Raw genomic sequence first — 18,348 nt, 5'->3', positions numbered from 1 at the left:
CCACTCTGAGCTGATTCTCTGAATGACTGGGCAGCTTCCATTCATGCAAACTGGTAGCCAATTGTCTGCTGCACCCATAAAATTGGCCAACGATCGCTCCATTAGCTGCTCCTCGTTCTCGTGCGCCCCCCGCCGTCTCCTGTCTCCTTACGCCCGTCTCCAGCTCGTTGTGTAATTGTCAACTAGCACGATCAGCAACATCAACAGCTCATCAGGCTGCCCTGTGGCTTAAACTTGGACTTGGGCTTCCTTCAGCTTAAGCTGCGCTGCCTGCCTGACAACTCAATAAACACACACACAGAGACACACACATATTCTCACAGCTTTACACCTGACCACAAAAAGCCATTGCCAGGGCCATGTCTTCTCCGGCTTCAGGCCCGCTTTGCTCATCAAGAGCCTGTTTGATTTCATTTCATTCGGTTTGCTGTGGCTTCTTTGCATGCTTATTGCCCGTTTTGATTGCGGCGCTACACAACAGCCCTGTTGCCATCCCAGCTGCCAGTTGCCGGCCCATTGCTCCGGCCCAGTTCCAGCTAAAGTTGCAAGTCTGTTAAGAAGGCGTTAAATGCATGATTTGTGGCCACAGTCGCTTAATGGTAATGAAGCTGATGGTCAGTAAGCCAAACGGCCAAACGACCAAACGACCAACAGCCAAACGAGTTGACGGCCTGCCCAGCCGCATACGATTTTACTTTTTATTTCAATTAAGCCGCTTTTGCGAATTGTTTAACTTTATGTGGATCTCACGATGGTTTTGCGATTCACTCGTGCAAATTGCAACCTGCCACTGGAAGCGGAAATGAACAACAAGCACATCGAATTGAACCTCTACGCAATTACGCATAACTAAAGTTCACATTTAAAACCAGGCTGTAAAACCAACAAAAACAGTTCGAGCCAGCTCCCTGCCTTAAGTCTTGGTTCATGAAGCTAGTTTTTCACATGTCAGAACCCAGAGATTGGTGGAAGCCTAGTTTTCTTTTTGTATGCATTTAAAAAAGTAAATATAAGAATTTAAAAGTAAGAATGTGATATTTGATAATAATAAAAATACGCATAAATTTGATCTGACAATAAAATTTATATCTTTCAAATATGGTTAGATGAATACAATTGACAATTACAATTTTAAACAAATCTGTGGCTTACATAAATAATACAAAAAAACGAAAAACAAATCATTGAAATTAAAAAATGTAAGAAAATTAACAAAAATAATATAAATATTCTAAGTCTAAAGCATAAGGCAATCTTAGAACTTATTTAGTTCAGTTCACAATCTCATTTTGTGTCAACTGGATTAATATTATTTTTGGGCATACGATGAGCAGGTGTTGAAATACTTTGGCTTAAATAGCTGCCTAAAATGTTGTTAGTATTTCATTAGTTATAAAAGGGGTGTGGCATTGTTATTATAGTTATTATTGTTATTGTTATTGTTGAGAGACCATCAAAGTCCGGGGCTGACGTCACACCAAATTGGACATAAATGGCGCAGCTTGAGCTGTCAATAGGTAGACGAAGTCTGTGTCTGCACAGTGTACACTGTACACCCAGGGGCGTCATGGTCGCCATGGCTTTTGTAGGTCAAGTCTGGTCCCGGGCGCTTGCAGCGAGGTGTGAGGCGGTCGGTTTCTGCGGGTCTCTCTTTATGTGTAGGTGTAGGTGTCGCCGCCGTCGCGCCGCTGCATAAACTTTACGCGGCAGTCGTTGTTGCTGTTGCTGTTGTTGTTGTTGTTGTGGCCAACCTTGTGCAACTTTTCAGACAGCAAAAGAAACTGCAACAACTGCAACAACAGCAACATTGGCTGCACATTTAACTGCAGTCGCGACAACTGCGAACTGCAACAATTGCATTGGCATTGGCTTGGGCTGGCCAAATGGCCAAATGGCCAACTGGCTGGCAACGGCATCATAAAATTTAATTTCCTGCGCTTAAAGCTGGCCCAAATACGCCTCGACTTCAAGTATGTACCCCACCTCCCTTACCCATACGCCCCGCTCACCGCCCACTCTCTGGCAGCCCGCTTTAATTGCGCTTTCATTAACGCGACTTTGATTTATGGCTACCGCGTTGCCAAAGTTTTTTTTTTCGCCAACGATTTCTTTTGCAAATATTTAAACATTTTTTTTATTTTCTTGCTGCTGCGCGTTGTTTGCATTAGTTTCCGACGCAGTTCGCTGGGCGCGCTTCGAGAGCTTTTTGTTTAATACTTTTCGGTAGTCAATTGCCTCAACCAACGACAACAACAAACACCACAGCAGCAGCAACAACAGCAACAGCAATCGCACTCAAATGCGTTTACAATGCTTGTGCTTCTTCTTCGTCTTCTTGTTGTTGCTACCAAAACTGTTGACTTTGAATGAATCAACTGATATTTTTAGACCCATGACGAGACATCCCTATTGAATAGTTTATTCGAAAGTCCAGACAAACTGTCGACGCACAAACCAAATCAAGCTGCCAAAGTTGACTAGAGCTTTGGGAGGCTTAGACTAACAATAGAGGCCCATAATACATTCATTTCGAAATACAAGTTCGTTTCTTGCAAAAATTCTATAGGTAGAAAAGCTGACTCCTAACACTCGCTGTTATAATCCCTAAATTTATTTCTAGCTGTAACTAATTTATAAAGCATAGTGGAAATCGGTTATCCAATTTCTGTTTAACAAAAATATAATATTTAAAAATATTTAAAAAGTTCTGATCGATTGCTATAATTTGTTTAAGCTATGTATGTATGCATGCATGAGAGTATGTTTGTATGTATGCTTGAGAGTATGAATGCCTGTACGTAAATATGTATGTTTAACCCAAACAAAATCATTTTCCCACTGCGTTAGAAATTAAAATAACGTAATTATATTTAGTGCCCTCCTATTCGATTCTCATGAATTCAAGTAAGGCCAGCAGGTTTTCATGCTGCGAGTAAGAGTTCTACATTAACTAGCCGTGCTGGAAAAGTTATGTCTTGTTTTTTCGAGGTATGTATGTATGTATGTATGTATGTATGTATGTATGTATGTATGTATTTATGTATGTATGTATGTATGTATGTATGTATGTATGTATGTATGTATGTATGTATGTATGTATGTATGTATGTATGTATGTATGTATGTATGTATGTATGTATGTATGTATGTATGTATGTATGCATGCATGTATGTATGTATGTTTGTATGCATGTGTGTGTATGTATGTATGTATACATGCACGTTTGAATATACGTTCTCTCATACCTAGCCCTACTACGCGATTCTCATGAATTAAAGTAAGTCCTGGAGGTAGCAATGCCTTGTTTGATAGTTTTTTTATTTGTTTGTTACGCTGGTAAGTTTACTGAAATTATCTCTGCTCGTGCTCTCACTTTTATTTGCACACTTCCTCTCTTGGCTTTTTCTTCTTTTCTCTTTCTCTCGCCAGCTCTTACTCTCACTAACTAATTCGCATTTTATCTTTATTTTTCAGTGATGTGTATTTATGAAACTAGGTTTCTATCTACAAATTAAATACAATCAACTAATAGCTCGTGAGCCTGTAAATTTTGGGGTAAGTAAGAAATGTTTTTGGCTAAGGCATTAGAATAAATATTATATTCGAATGAACTTTACCTGTTCCATCTGTGATTCCTTGATACACACGTCCAAGCAGCTGTTTGTGAGAAGTGATCGGTTGGTCAGCCTAGACATCTAAGATACATAAACACAAGCGATTGAGGAGACACCTCCGCGATTGACTCCAATATTTGCTGTTGCCGCACGGCTGCTGGCGGCTAGCGGCTGCGGTGGATGCAACGTCCCCGAGTTGCATGGCAATGCGAATATGCAAAAATTAGAAATGCAAATGCGACTAGACGTCAGGCGGCGCTGCCCCAAGCGCTGACAGCGACAACGACGACGACGACGACGGCGACGACAACGTCTTTTGATGATGCGCATGCGCAGCTCGAGCGCTGAAACGTGCGGCCACGTCGACGTCGACGTCGGCTGCGCTGCGCGCACATTAAGCAGCGAGCACGTGCGCGCATGCGCAGCAAATAACTTGTCCGTTTGCAGCTTGTGAAGCGCAGAGTGAGCGGAGTGGGTGAAGGGAGACCAAGTGGACCAAGTGCCGCCTGCATCCCAGGAGAGAAAGAGTGGGCATGCCAACATGCCCAGCTACTTTGTTTATTAATTCTTTTGCGCATTTTTTCGCGCTTGGCGCGGGATTTTTTTGTCGGTTTGCCGCCGGCGTTTTGCGAGCTGGCCAAGTTTATTGCCGGTTTTCATTATGAGATTTATGGCAGCGGCAGCCACAGCAGCAGCAACGGCAGCAGCAGCAGCTGATGCCTGCACTTGACCGAGAACGCCGCCGGCGTCCGTTCACGAACTGTGCAATACAAATTTAAATTTGAAATTCTATGCTGCACTTGCTCCGCTCCATCTGCTGCCCGGCTGCTGCCCGGTTGCCCGCTGCCCGCCAGTATTTGCGTTTCGATAGCCATCTGAGCTCTGGGCGACCTTGTTGCCATTTCCATTTGCTTGCCAAAATGTCAAGCGCCGCCCGTCGCGTCTGCGTCTGCGTTTGCGTTTTGTGTGTGAGAAATATTTCTTGGCTATGCGACCTGGGCCAGGTTGGCCCACACACCAACAGACATGGCCACTAGCCGTACCCCTCTCAGCCCGCTCACCCCCCGCTCGCTCATGTCACGCTTTTATTTATACGTTAAAAATGTGCGCAAACAACAGCGCAAAAAAAAATTGTTATGAAAACGCGCAAAGTGGTTGGCTTTGACACTGCGCCGCTGCTGATCACCGCCGCTGATCACTGATCACCTCACACCGATCACCGATCACCGATCGGCAAGCAGCGATCGCTGGCACTTGGCTCTTTGGCTGGCTGCAGCTGCTGGCCTGTCCAAGTGGCCCGTCCAATTTGCCTGCCAAAGTCTACATTATATTGGCCAGTGTGTGTGCGCGTGTGCAGTGTGTGTGTAGTGTGTGTGGCGGCAGCAGCTTATAAAGCCATTAATAACCCGCGCATTTTCAACAGTTGACTCGAAACTGCACACGAGACAATGTCATGGTTCATACCTCAATTGAGTTTGTTTATTAGAGAAGAGAGATGTTTGCGTGTTTGCTCAGAGCCAAAACACTTGACTGTGTGTATATCTGGGTGTGTATGCAATCATGTGTGTGTGTGTGTGTGCTAGTGTGCTGTTAATTGACTGCGAGGGCGGCTAAATGAGTTTCTTTAGCAGACAGCCAGCAGACAAAATGACTTTAGCAGCTCAAGCTGTCAGGCTTGCGATTGAAACAGAGCTCTTAATGCAGGAAGGTTGTGCAGAAGTTCAGAAGAAAGACCTTATAAAACTATATAAATATATGGAAAGCAAATGAATATGTTTAAAGCATTGTTTTTTCTTAACAACAATGGGACGATCCATATAAATTTCATTTTCATGCCATGACTTTTTCTTTTCAGGCCTTACTCCTTGACTATTTTTAAATTGTAATTATTTTCTGTTCATTTAATTTATTTAAATTAAAAGCTAGCTGGCAACTTTAGGCATTGCTTAATAAATAAATAATTAACATTACTTATAGGTGGTAAAATAGAATGTATTTCAAATTCTAGTCGGAAATATAGTTTTTGAAAGTTTTCACTATCATGCAATCCCTGTATAATAATCCATATTAGGTCTTAAGCTTCAGTTAATATTACAACAATAGTTGATTATACTGAAAACTCGCCTTAGTTAACTTTAACTACAACTAATATATTTTCTTATAGTAACATTTTCCTACTTTGTTAATAATATCGTAAGTCCCATTGCTATTAATGATTGCATTTTTCCTAACAAATTTTTCTCCAGACATCCGAGTTCTTGATAGCTTCTCACTGAGCAGCAACTTCTGTAGCAGCTCCCAGGTCTTATGGCTTGCCTATATCACAGCAATCTACCATATATAGCATGCCCGCATTATTTGTCTAGGTGTCTGCTGATCAGCTTTGCAAGTGCCTTGTCGAAGGTGTCGCCTGTCGTTCGTCTCGTTTGTCGCTTGGGGTAGGCGTCTCTCTCTCTCCCTCTCTCTATCTATCTCTCCCTCAACCTCTCTCTTTCTCTCTAGCTGGCTGTGTGATAGTCTCGTTTGTTTCGCCTGCATTTGGAAAAGTCAGAGCTTAATATGCTTGTGGGTGTTATTGTGGGTAGTTAAAACTATTTTCGTCACAGCAATCGACGCATTCGCTTTAAAAGCTCATCAATTTTTGTAATTAGTGTAGTTCTCGAGTCGGAGATGTGTCTCTGCCGCTTACATAAGTGAAATAAGACACACATCTACAAGCTATAAGTAAAAGTTGAGAGTATATAGATATATAGAAAAGTTTGGTTCCTTTTGCAGTGTTGGCTATCGCTGAAATGTTTTTCTTTCCTATTCGGAACTGTCGCACACGATTGCGCAGCGTCGAAAAACTTTAAAAGAAAATGAAAATTCCCAAAGGAAGCATAGATAATGAGCACAATGCCACCCCAGTGAAAACTCGCCCAGCCGGACCAAGTCAGTTGGTCGATGCGTCAGTGCGTCAACTCGTCAGTTGGCCAGCTCGTCAGTTGGCCAGCTTGTCAGCCCGGCTGGGTCGCCTTCTGGCCACGAGTGTCAGCCATTTTGCCAGTGCCACAATGGCAGCAGCGGCGTCCAAGCATATTGCCATTGTGCCTGCTTCTCCACTTGTCTGTCGCCCCGTCTCGCCTCGTCTCGTCTCGAGTCGACTCTCTCGACTGGGTCGCTGTTGGCGTCGACGTCGACGTTGGCGTCGGCATTGCCTGTCTCTGCTTTTGTTTTTAGCCATTGTTTGTGGGGGCTCTGTGGCTGCCGCTTTTGCAACATTTGAATGATTCTCGTTGGTCGTGTCAGTCCCACGGGTAATTATTGACACGGTTGTATGCACGCAGCCCAAAAATACATACACAGAGAGAAACTGAGCAGCAGCTAAAGCAACAACAACAACAACAAGGCGAGCACAAAAGCTTTGCCACGCGAAATAATAAAAAAGCCAACTCGAAATAATAATGAAAATGTCGGCATCGCTTTGCGGAAAGGGAACTGCGACGAACTATGTTTTGTGAGCCGGACCTGAGGTGAGGTGGTTGTTAAGGTGCTGCCCCTGGTTGGCAGCAGGGGGAGGGGGTGGTTCTGGCTGCGGCTGCGGCTTCGACTTCAGCTTCGATGTCGGTCGCACTTAACACGCACGGCCACATTAAAACCAATGAAAACTACAATTTGCCATCTTATATGACTACATTTTTATCATATATGACCATAATGTGAATAAGCATTTATAGCCCCCTTGTGCTGCGGGCATTAGAACTATGTCACAGGGCTTGACACGCGGCAGAGAGTACTCGAATAATACCCTATATGTACACAAATGTGCACTACCTTTTAATGAGCTTAGGTTGCGGCATAGCTAATTGATAGCGCCCTTTTCTAATGCCTGATTTATTGGTTAAATGCAAGTGGTAAGGAATTTGGAATATGATTTATCATATATGTGTGCAGCCAGAAGCTGAATAAAGGCCTATATAGAAGAATAATTGAACTGAAAGCTGAATTTAGATCTAAGTTAAAGGAAACTTTAGCTAGAACTTAAATATAGGCCTACATTGAAGGCTACTTGAACTGGAAGCAAAATAAAGGCTTATATTGAAGGATACTTGAACGAGAACTAGAATATAGAACTATATTGAAGGATGGAAACTTGAAGCTGAAAAGTCCGCACGTCTAAAGACATTTGCTGGCAATTCAATCAAAGTAAATATATGCTATTTTCTAGACCAAAAGTTAGCAGATTCCTAAATCTATTTCCCTGTTATTTTAATTCCAAATATATTAACTTTTAATAAGTAAATCTAAAATGACCCTCTTTCTAGTAAATTTCAAGTAGAGCATGCAAACTTCGTTCTGCTATGGTCAAACTTGACTTCTGGTTACTTAGTTGAAAAAGTTATTTAGCCTAGGGGCAGGTTTTATCTATGTGGGTGTGTTTGCAACGTGCTGTGTGCGGGTGTGTGTGTGCTCGCACAACAACCCCAAAATGGCAGGTGGCAATAGATATATGCTTAGGCACTGTAGGCAGCCATGTTTTTTTTTATCACATTTAATTCCCTTCCCTTGTCTTTTATTTTAGATAGTAATTAAGAGAACTGCCTATAAATATATTGTTCGAGAGCACGAGGCGCAGCGCGTGGGCGTTTCAGAGAATAAAACACAAATTAGAGAGTTGACTTTAAACAGGTTCAAATTAAAAAGAAAAATGAAAAATGCACACACTTTGGCAATAATAATAATAAATAATAATTTTCGAGTGTTATTTTGTTTTGATAAAACATGAAAGCCGACGCATAAATACAAATTATTGCAATTACGCTTCTGTATTATATATCTGTAATATATATATATAAGTATAAATATATATATATATCTGTACAATTTTATTTTTGAGGCCTCAAACTGGCTTTCAATTATGCGCATTTGCAATTTGTTTGTTTTATTCTGCATTTAATTTTTGTTTTTTATTTATTATTTTTATTATTATTATATTTTCGACTTAAAAACGTTAGAGGCTGATGCAATTTTTATGCAAAATTACCAACCGAAATATTTTGTGCATGAAATTTGTAATCAGCTTCCAGAGAAATGTGCAAAATAATAAATGCATCTAAATTATGGGCTTAATGCAAATAACGTGCACCACATTCGAGTAAAGGGCAATGAGCAGGCGAATACTATAAAAATAAATATAATAAAAATACTATAATCGGAAGTTAATAAATTATAAATCAAACAAAGTAACCAAGTAATTTGTTGCTAAGTAAGTCAAAACGGCAAGACTTGAGCCTGATTTAAGTTTATATCTGTTCAAATAAGAAATAAAGCCACGTCGCGCGGCTTAACTTAATAAATTTGGCAATTCTTTTAATAATTTCTAACTTAAACTTGTTTTTGGCTTCACGAAGGTTTGATCCCTGAACTTCGAGCTGAGCTTGCCGACGCTTGGCCCATGCCGCTAGCTAAGTACATTTCCTGGGTTTGATCTGCAATCTGTCAGTTATATATCCAGTTTATATAGTTATAATAAATAAATGTTAAATATTTTATATTTGGGCTATTATAGGCCCGAAGTTGACTTCAATGAGCTACACGCAGCTTTATTTAAAGCCCTATAAAAAGCGAATCAAATAAAACGCTTGCTAATGACAGCCTACATTAACCCTCCCCGCTGCAGCAGTGGAGCGGGGGTTGGGGAGGGGTTGTTATTAGTTAATTGTGACGTAGGCAATCGCATTATAATGTGCCCACTTAATTGTTAATTGCTTTTCGAACACTTTAAATAAACAAAAAAATAATAATACCCGTAATTATCGCAATGGAAATCGGGATCAGAATCGGAATCGAAATCGGAATCCAATTGGGAATCGGCTTGGCATCGGCTGGCGCTCAAAACATAAGGGAGGGCGGGAAGGGTGCCCCCCCTGTAATGTGGCTGTAAAACTGTCAGGCACAGCGACTCGTAAACTGTAAATGGCTAACGACCGTAATGAGCCGCCGTTAACGCTAATTAAATAATAATAAAAGGACATTTTGGCAAATAAAATTCTTGTTTTTTTTTCGAATAATATTCTCTTTTATTTGTTTTTTTAAGGTTTTTTCTTTTGTTTTTTTTTTTTGCTTTGTTTTCTTGGTTTTAAATTTCTCTGTGTTTAAGTGTGTGTGTGTGTGTGTGTGTGTGAGTGTGTGGTGGTGTGGTTGTGTGTGTGTGTATTTGTGGTGGAATGCACCGCTTTGTTGACTTGGTGCTTCCATTTGTTGTAGCATAATTTATTATACAATTGAGGGCATGGCTTAAACATTAATATTTTTTGTTCAACTTCTTCTTCTTCTTCATCATCATTAGCATTATCTTTATCTTTATCATTATCATAATCATTATCATCTGCGGACAAGTACTCTCATCTCCTTCGCTCTTCATGCATAGTTTTCAACATACCAAACAAAATAACTAAACAAAAGTGTTTTTTTTTTTTTGTATTTTAATTACACCCAAAGAAAACTAAAAGCAATTTTAAGTAATAGTTAAAAGTTTGCGTATTTATATTTTTGTTTTTTTTTTTCCATTTTCTTTTTGTTTTTATACAATAAAAAATTAAAAAACGGCCACTTCTATAAAAAGTTGTACGTATATCAAAAAACACGAAGCACGTTTTGTTTTCTTCCTTTTTTTTTTTTTTGTTTTACACATCTATTATTTTTTGTTTGAAATAATTTCAGCTTTTTATTAAGTTTTTTTTCTGTTGTTTTTTGGACTTTTTTTCAAATTTACATCAATTATATATTTTACAATTTAGCTTTTGTTTCGTGTACTTGATTATTTTTCGTTTAAATTTTAAGATTTAGCTATATGTGTGTGTGTGTTTGTGAGTGTGTGTGGTTGTGTGTAGGTGTGTGTATTTTCGATTTGCTTATATAGAAAGTACAGTACTAAGTAACTAAACTTCTTGTGCCTATTCATAAAATTAGCGCCTAGAAATTACAATTTATGTTTATTTCATGATTTTCGCTTCATTTAGGTTGTTTTTTTTTTTCTTTTTGTTTTGTTTGTCACTTCCATATTATTTCTTTTAATTGTATTTTTGTTTATGTTTTTTGTTTATTAAAAAATCTACAATTGCATTTAAAGCTAAAAATATGACTTAACTGTAGTTTTATTTACAGAATGTTTGCTTCTCTTCTCATTTACTTTTTGTATTCTTGACTAAATTCTAAGTTTTGTTTTTATGTTTTTTAACTTTTGTCATATATATATATATTTATATAGAGTACAATCTACTGGCTATGTGTGTGTGTGTGTGTGTGTGTATAACCTATAACCCTAGCTAGAACCGAGTCATTAGAGTCTGCGGTGGCGGCTTGAACCACTTGAGCGCTACAATATTTATTAATTATATTCATTACATTGGCTTAAAAATTAATTTTTTATTATTCTTTTGTTTTTTTGTTTTTTTTTTTTTTTTGCTAAATCTCTTAACCCACACGGGCGACAAAGTGTTGCGAAACGTTAGCTAGGGGCAGGGGGGCGGGGGCGTGGTTGGTGGTCATATGGTTGTAAGATTTACCTTGCTTGATGGAATGCAGCTGTTGTTTTTTAAGTGTTTTCGCGCATTTCCCAACACTTGTCGCACTTTAGCTAGTTATCGATATACGATTCGATCCGATTCGATTCGATTCGATTTTAATTCGTTTTCTTTTTTGTTTTATTTAATTTAGATTTAAAAACAACATCACTTGGTTTCACGTTTGATTTGAATTGCGTGTTTTTTTTGTTTTGTTTAAATTTTTACATCGAGTTTTAGAAAGTTTTTGAAACTTTGAAAGTTTGGAAACAAAAATAAATGTATGTATATAAAAAAGAAACGACAGGCAGAGGCGGCAGGCGGCGGTGCCAGGCTGTATATATATATATATGTATATATGTGGATATATATGTATATAGAAGAGTATTCAACTAACCGATCGATCCACTGCCCTAACTACTACTTAGTTCAAGTTGTAACACAGATTAATGCACTGGTAAAAGTGTGGCGTGTGTGGAGCAGCCCTTGGACGACGACAACGACGAGGACGAGGACGAGGACGAGGTTGTGGTCGCTTTTAGGGCTGCTCGCGCTTGCATTCCGGCCACCCGTCTGGCATTGTGTCCTAGGAGGACTCGTAGCCAAACCAGGCGGCCGACGAATGCTATTCACCGCCCGCACCGCCGCCACCAAAGCTATTGAAATGACGCACTGCACCCGGCGCGGCGGCAGCACCAAACTGCAGACTCAGCTCGAAGAGGCGACGGGCGTGCAGCTGCTGCTGCTGCTGCTGATGATGATGGTGCTGCTGGTGATGATGGTGCTGGTAATGATGATGCTGGTGCAGCGCCGCCGCCGAATGGGCATTCAGATTGAGATGTCCGCCCAGCACACTGGACGCCGAGCCCGGCGAGGCGGCACTGGGCGGCTGCAGGGGCAGCCCGCTATTGCTGCCCGCTCCTGGCGAGAGCTGAGAGCTGCTGCTGCCGCCCGTCTGCTGCGACTGCAGATGCTGGGCGTGCGGATGCTGCAGCTGATCGCTGGTATGGAATAGGTGCGGATGATGCGCGGGATTCAGATGCGGATGCTGGTGCGGATGATGGGCATGGTGCGCGTGTTGGTAGCGCATGGGATCCATGTACATGGCAGCTGCTGCAGCGGCTGCTATGCTGGATGCCTGCTGTTGTTGTTGCTGTTGTTGTTGCTTCACTTGCTCCTCGTTGTTGTTGTTGTTGTTATTGTTGGTGCTGCTATTGTTGTTGTTGTTATTATTATTCGTCTGACCACCAGCTGAGGAGCTGCCCAAGGGGCTTTGCGGCGACATCACCTGACCCTGACTAGTCATCGTCACCGAGGAGCCCGCACTAGAAGAGGGCGTATTGGGCGTGAGCTGCTGCTGCTGTTGTTGCTGCTGCTGCTGCTGTTGCTGCTGTTGCTGTTGTTGTTGGTGTTGCTGTTGTTGTTGCTGTTGGTGTTGCTGCTGTTGCTGTTGTTGCTGGTGCAGACTGTTGGCAGGAGTGGACGCAGCTGCAGCTGAGTTCGACTCCTGGATTTCTGATTGCTAGTGAGCCGCCAATTGATGCGCCGACTGCATGTTCTGGGGGCTCAGCATGGGCGGGCTGTGGCTGTGCGAATGGTTGCCCATGGGACTGCCGTGCATGTCGTGGTGGGAGTGATAGCCACCGTGATGCATATGGCCCGGTGGCATGCCGTCCATCATATCGCCGCCGAGCGTGTTCGGCGGCGTCATGCGCTTCTCCTTCTGGCGGCGATTGCAGAACCACACGCGCACCACCTCCTTCTCCAGCTGCAGCGAGTCCGCCAGCGATGTGATCTCCTGCGCCGAGGGCTTTGGCTGCTTGTGGAAATGCTGCTCTAGCGCACCCTTAACGCTCACCTCGATGCTGGTGCGTTTCTTGCGCTTGCGTCCCTGTGCGGCGATCTTGTCAATGCTCGTCGGCGAGCCGGTGGTGGAGTCCGCCTCCTCGAGCCATTTCTGGAGCAGCGGCTTCAGCTTGCACATGTTCTTAAAACTTAACTGTAGAGCCTCGAACCGGCAGATGGTCGTCTGCGAGAAGACGTTGCCGTACAGGGTGCCCAGGGCCAGGCCGACGTCCGCCTGGGTGAAGCCGAGCTTGATGCGTCGCTGCTTGAACTGCTTGGCAAATGCCTCCAGGTCGTCGGATGTGGGCGTGTCCTCCTCACCGCCGCTGATCGCGTCGCGATCGCCGCCACCGCCGCCCATGTGATGGGCGTGTATGTGCAGCTGCGGCGACTCGCCGCGCAGCGCATGATGCAGTGGCGCCACCTGCGCCGCATGATGGGCCGGATGATGATGCAGCATGCCGTTCATGGCCGCATGATGATACTGCAGCGGCGATCCGCCGGTGGGTGCATAGTGACCCGCATGCGGGGCATGCCACGCAGCGGCCGCGTGCGGCGAGGCCATGCCCTGTTGAATGCGCGTCTGCTGCGTCAGATGTGACATCTCCTGCTTGACGGAGTCAACGGCTGCGGCAGCGGCGGCGGCGGGATGATGATGCGTCGTATGATGTGTGGGCAGCGACCACGGATCCGGATGCAAGGCGCTCCAGCTGCCCAGGCCCGAGCCGGGCGTCAGGCCGCCCAAACTGTTGCCCTGCCCGCCGCCCTGCACCTGTCCGTTGGGCGATGGCGACGACGGCAGCTGCTGCTGGTGGTGCGATGCCGAGGCGGCGGCCGCAGCAACGGCCGCATGATGATGATGATGATGCTGCATGTACTTCATCTCACCGGCATCGGCGGCAGATCGGGGCGAGGATGTGTGATAGCCACCGCCGCCGCCGCCCAGCGCCATGTCGAGATCGCCGCTGGGCGGCGTCATGTAGGAGGTAGCGGCCATCCCCACCGCTCTGGGGCTGTTCAGGCCCTCCACGCTGGCGGGGTAGGGCTCCAAGTTGGGGCTCAGTTTAACGACTTTGTAGACCGATCGATCGAAAGGAAGACCTGAGTCCCTATGCTCATTCCACTCGAACCGTGAGGCAACCGTCTTGAAGTCTTTTACTGGCAACGTGGCGACGTAAATATGTGGGCGTGGCGGCCGATCGCGCGACTCGCACACACACGCAGCACACACTCAACACACAACCGCGCACACGCTCACACACGCAACACACACACACACAGTCAACAAGTTTCGTCACCGACGGCCCGACGACGACAAAAATGTTGCACGGCAAAATTGTTGTGTGGATATTTCGTAAAAATTGCGCAGTTTATCAAAAAATTTACTTTCGATTTGGCTTTCGTATATATTTTATTTAATTGTGTGATTTATTTTTTTGTTTTCTGCTTCTTCTTGTAATTGTTGCACTTTGTTGCTTTTTTTAACACTTGGCACTTGGACAATATTTTGCGTATTTCGTTGTTGAATTTACGTTATATTTGTTGCTGCTGCTGTTGTTGTTTCTGTTGCTTTTGTTGTTGTTGTTTATTTTTTTTTCGTATAATTGTTGTTATCGTTGTCAAGTCACAAACACATCATCTTCAACTGGATCGAGAAGAGCTTGATACAGATTCAGATGCGAGACGAGATTCGGCATTCAGAATTGTGATTGAGATTTTTGTCGGATTCGGATCAGCCACACAGCGCACATAACAACAATAATAATAATAATATGAAATACACACAGAGAGACGGGCGCCCAGACACACACTGCTGAGGAGAGTCGAGTCTATGGGACAAATTCACGTGCAAACTCGTAGAGCTATCGAAGTGAACTAACGTCATGCAGCGGCCAGCGGCGCTACGTAGACGGCGCTCTCGACGGCGGCCGACAACGACGACAACGACACGCACACACACACACACACACACACACACACAGGCACACACAGGCATACACGCACAGCTGTATTGGGCTCGCGCGGCGAAACCAGTTTTCAACCCGTGTCTTCCAATACGCCATGCGCGCAAACGAGACGGCATGCGTGCGACTATTTGAAGGTAGCGCGCGCAAGCGAGATGGCCGCTGAGAGCACACGTAACTGGAAGTCGACTTGCGCTCTATTGGGCTCGACGGCTGGCTGGCTTTCCAGTGCCGCCCACCAAAAAGCAAGCAAGCAAGCAGCGTCGCATTCCCATGCAGAGTGACATTTTTAATTGCCAGGCAGCCGGCACAAGGGAGAGCGAGAGCGCAAGAGGCGCGCGCAGTGGCCTTTGTTAGACGCGACGCGAAAGCTTTTCCGCACAGGATTGCGCGCCGGCCACAGGAAGCTTTGTTCAGTTCGCTCTGGCACTTTGGGCTGCCAACTTTTGCTTTCATTTTGTTGGTGTGCCGTGTGCTGTGTGTGAGTGTGAGTGTGACTATGTGTGTATGTGTGTGTATTATTTTTAGTGGGGCGTGTGCATTGGCAGCACTACAATGGGGCGGGCAATGCAACTGACAACCAACAACCGACAACCGACAACGGGCAATGGGCAACGGGCAAACGGGCAAACGGGCTATCTCTGCGATATCGGAGCATCTAACGCGTCCGAGAACAACTGTAAAATCAGTCGCACATTAATTGAAATGTATCGCGGCAATAAATTTGCATGCAAATGTTACAAATGTTTCAATCTTCGTCCAGTTTTCAGTTCGCAGCTTTTTGTTATGCATATCTGTCAGTTACTTTCAAAGAAAGGCCCATTGTCTATGCGAATACGTGTCTGAGTGAGTGTGTGTGCGTGTGTGTGTGCGTGTGTGTGTGCGTGTGTGTGTGGGCTGGTCTCTGTTTTGGTACTCGCGCTTTGTTTACCGTTAAGCATTCTCCTGTTTAGTTATTGATTTGCAGAACGTGCTAATTTTTTTCCTAATTTTTATTGATTTTACATTTAACAGAATTTGCAAAAATGTAAAAGTCTTTAACTTCTTTTGTACGCTTCTCTCTCCCTCCCTCCCACCATCTCTTTCTCCCTCTCTCTCTCTCTCTGAGCTTTGATTTAGTGGACAGTTAAAACGGCTTCAATGGCATTTAAGCCATTCTCTAAAATGAATGCAACAGTTCGAATACACTGCGCAAAAACGGGAGCATAGAAGTTCGCTTGCCAGAGCTTGTGTCTTGGTCTAATAATATAACACTTGGGTTTTGCCTGGAGAAATATTATGCCAAAGGGTATTTTCTGACTTGCGGGGGGTTTTCTGAATAATTTTCCAATAATTGGTCATTAAAAGCAGCTATCTATAGTTTTTTTAATGGATTTATTAACTGTTAATAGCTTTAATTAACGCCTATATTTTATTTTAATTATAAGCATGCTTATTTTAATTTTCCACACTTCAAAGCATGTGATCTTATTAAAATGATTTTTTTTCTATTGCTTATTTATCATATTGTGATTTTCTTATACTTCCTTTGGCATACACAAAGTATATGTCATTCAATGATAACAGTTATCGTATATTCTTTTCATATAAACCCAACTAACATATATATAGTATTTTAATTTACTCTTAATATTTAGATTAGTTAGTTAGGTTAATATATTATTTTTGAAATTTCTATCATACACATGGAATGCCGCTTTTAAATATCTCTATTCATTGATTTGACATCATCTTTAGCCAAAATTTCTACACTTAGGAACACATCATTTGTTATTGGAGCCCCATAAAAATTGTATATAGTACACATTTGAGCAACCTGTTCTAAATTCTTCCAATCATCAACTAATTGCTTAAACCTGTCCAAATACGTGCAAAATACTTTATAATTTTTTACCTTAAACTGTGCTCTATTCACACACACTCTCTCTCTCTCTCTCTGTATCTCTCTCTCGCTCTGGCTCTCTCCTTATGCTATGCACAACTCTTGCGGCAGGTCAAGAGTCCAGGTTGTGTCAAATATTATGCAAACTAAGGTCAACGCCATCAACAACAACAAACACACACACACACACACGCACAGACGGACAACATTTGCATCAGTTTGTTTACATTTTGTTGTTGTTTATTTTTTGTCCTTTGGCCACACACTTGGGCATAATTAATAAGCCAGAGACAGAGCTAAACAGTCGCCGTCGCCGCGTCAAAGTTTTGTCACCCAACCGAACAACGGTCCTTGGGCGAATTTACATGATAATTAGGCGGGCGCCGCTTAAAAATTAAATGAACAAAAAAAAATACAACCTAAAACGAAAAAAAAATATATTTAAATTTCAAATGACGAAAAATCCTGTTTATGCCGCACCGCCAGCCCCGTGGCCCTCGACGTATGCTAAATGCGCACGCGCCGCGTTTGGTTTTGTGGCCGTGGCAAGGACTTGTTGCATAATTATGCGCCGCATGCGAGTAAATAACACTGCACAACAACAAAAGCAAAAGCAAAAACAAAAACCATAACTAAGCGCTGTATTTATGAATGAAGATCTCGCCTCTGCCCCTCGCCCTCAGCCCGCCTCCGGCGCCGTTGATTTGGATGATAATGAGGCGCGATTAGCATTTTGGCTGCATTTTTTTTTTGCGCTCGGCTCCGGCTTAAGCTCGCGGCCGGGTATCGGGCCTCTCGCACCTAGCTGTCTGCTCGGCGCACTTGCTTGATAATTATTAGCATAATTTTCTTCTTATTTTGCATTAATTTGAGTGTGTGTGTATGTGTGTGTATTGTTGTAGTGCCACCGAAAACAAACTTTGGCATCTGTTGTTGGCAATTAATTTTGGCCATAATTTGTAGACCAGATATAAACTGGTCTCATTTAAGACGCTTTATTTGCCGCGCAATACACAATTAAGGCGCTGCGAGGGAGGCCACTTTTGGACAACTCTTGAGCGCCTAATTGTTGTATTATTTAACGCTTAAATGCATAAAAAGTCAGCAAATGTACGCAAATTAATAGAGAGAACGTTAGACGGAAAGCTGCGGGGAATCCTAATGAAACCTTGCTTTGGCTTGTGCAAGTCTTATGAGTTTCGATTGATAATTGATGGATAAATAAACCTTAGCTGTGAACAAATTGATTCTATGGGCTAGTTATAAATCCGACAATATGCATACGAAGCTTTAAGGAAAATGCAAAAGAAGGTTTTGAGAAATTTCGTAAAAAAAAACCTAACCCAACTCCGCTGTGGTCAAATCTATATTTAGAAGCTTTTTTTCTTACGGCTTGAAAAGAAATAACTACAACATTTTTGTACTGCCAGGACAAATCTTTATATATATACCAATTCTATCCTATATATACCTATCCTACCTCAGTTCTAGCCGCAGG

The 18,348-nt window shown here is 43.0% G+C and overlaps 1 protein-coding gene across 1 annotated transcript; it reads right to left on the bottom strand.

Annotated features, from left to right (window-relative positions):
* Positions 1 to 10,342: 10,342 nt before the first annotated feature.
* On the bottom strand, positions 10,343 to 15,625 carry LOC115771051 (POU domain protein CF1A). The gene is given in 1 exon segment (XM_030716598.1): positions 10,343 to 15,625. A coding segment is annotated over 1 exon segment (2,217 nt). The 5' UTR covers positions 14,002 to 15,625; the 3' UTR covers positions 10,343 to 11,784.
* Between the last annotated feature and the right edge of the window lie 2,723 nt (positions 15,626 to 18,348).

The sequence above is a fragment of the Drosophila novamexicana genome, unplaced genomic scaffold, assembly GCF_003285875.2.
Source record: "Drosophila novamexicana strain 15010-1031.04,08,12 unplaced genomic scaffold, DnovRS2.1 tig00000024-arrow-pilon, whole genome shotgun sequence".
NCBI classification, from domain to species: domain Eukaryota; kingdom Metazoa; phylum Arthropoda; class Insecta; order Diptera; family Drosophilidae; genus Drosophila; species Drosophila novamexicana.
This window is presented reverse-complemented; position numbering and strand designations above follow the sequence as displayed.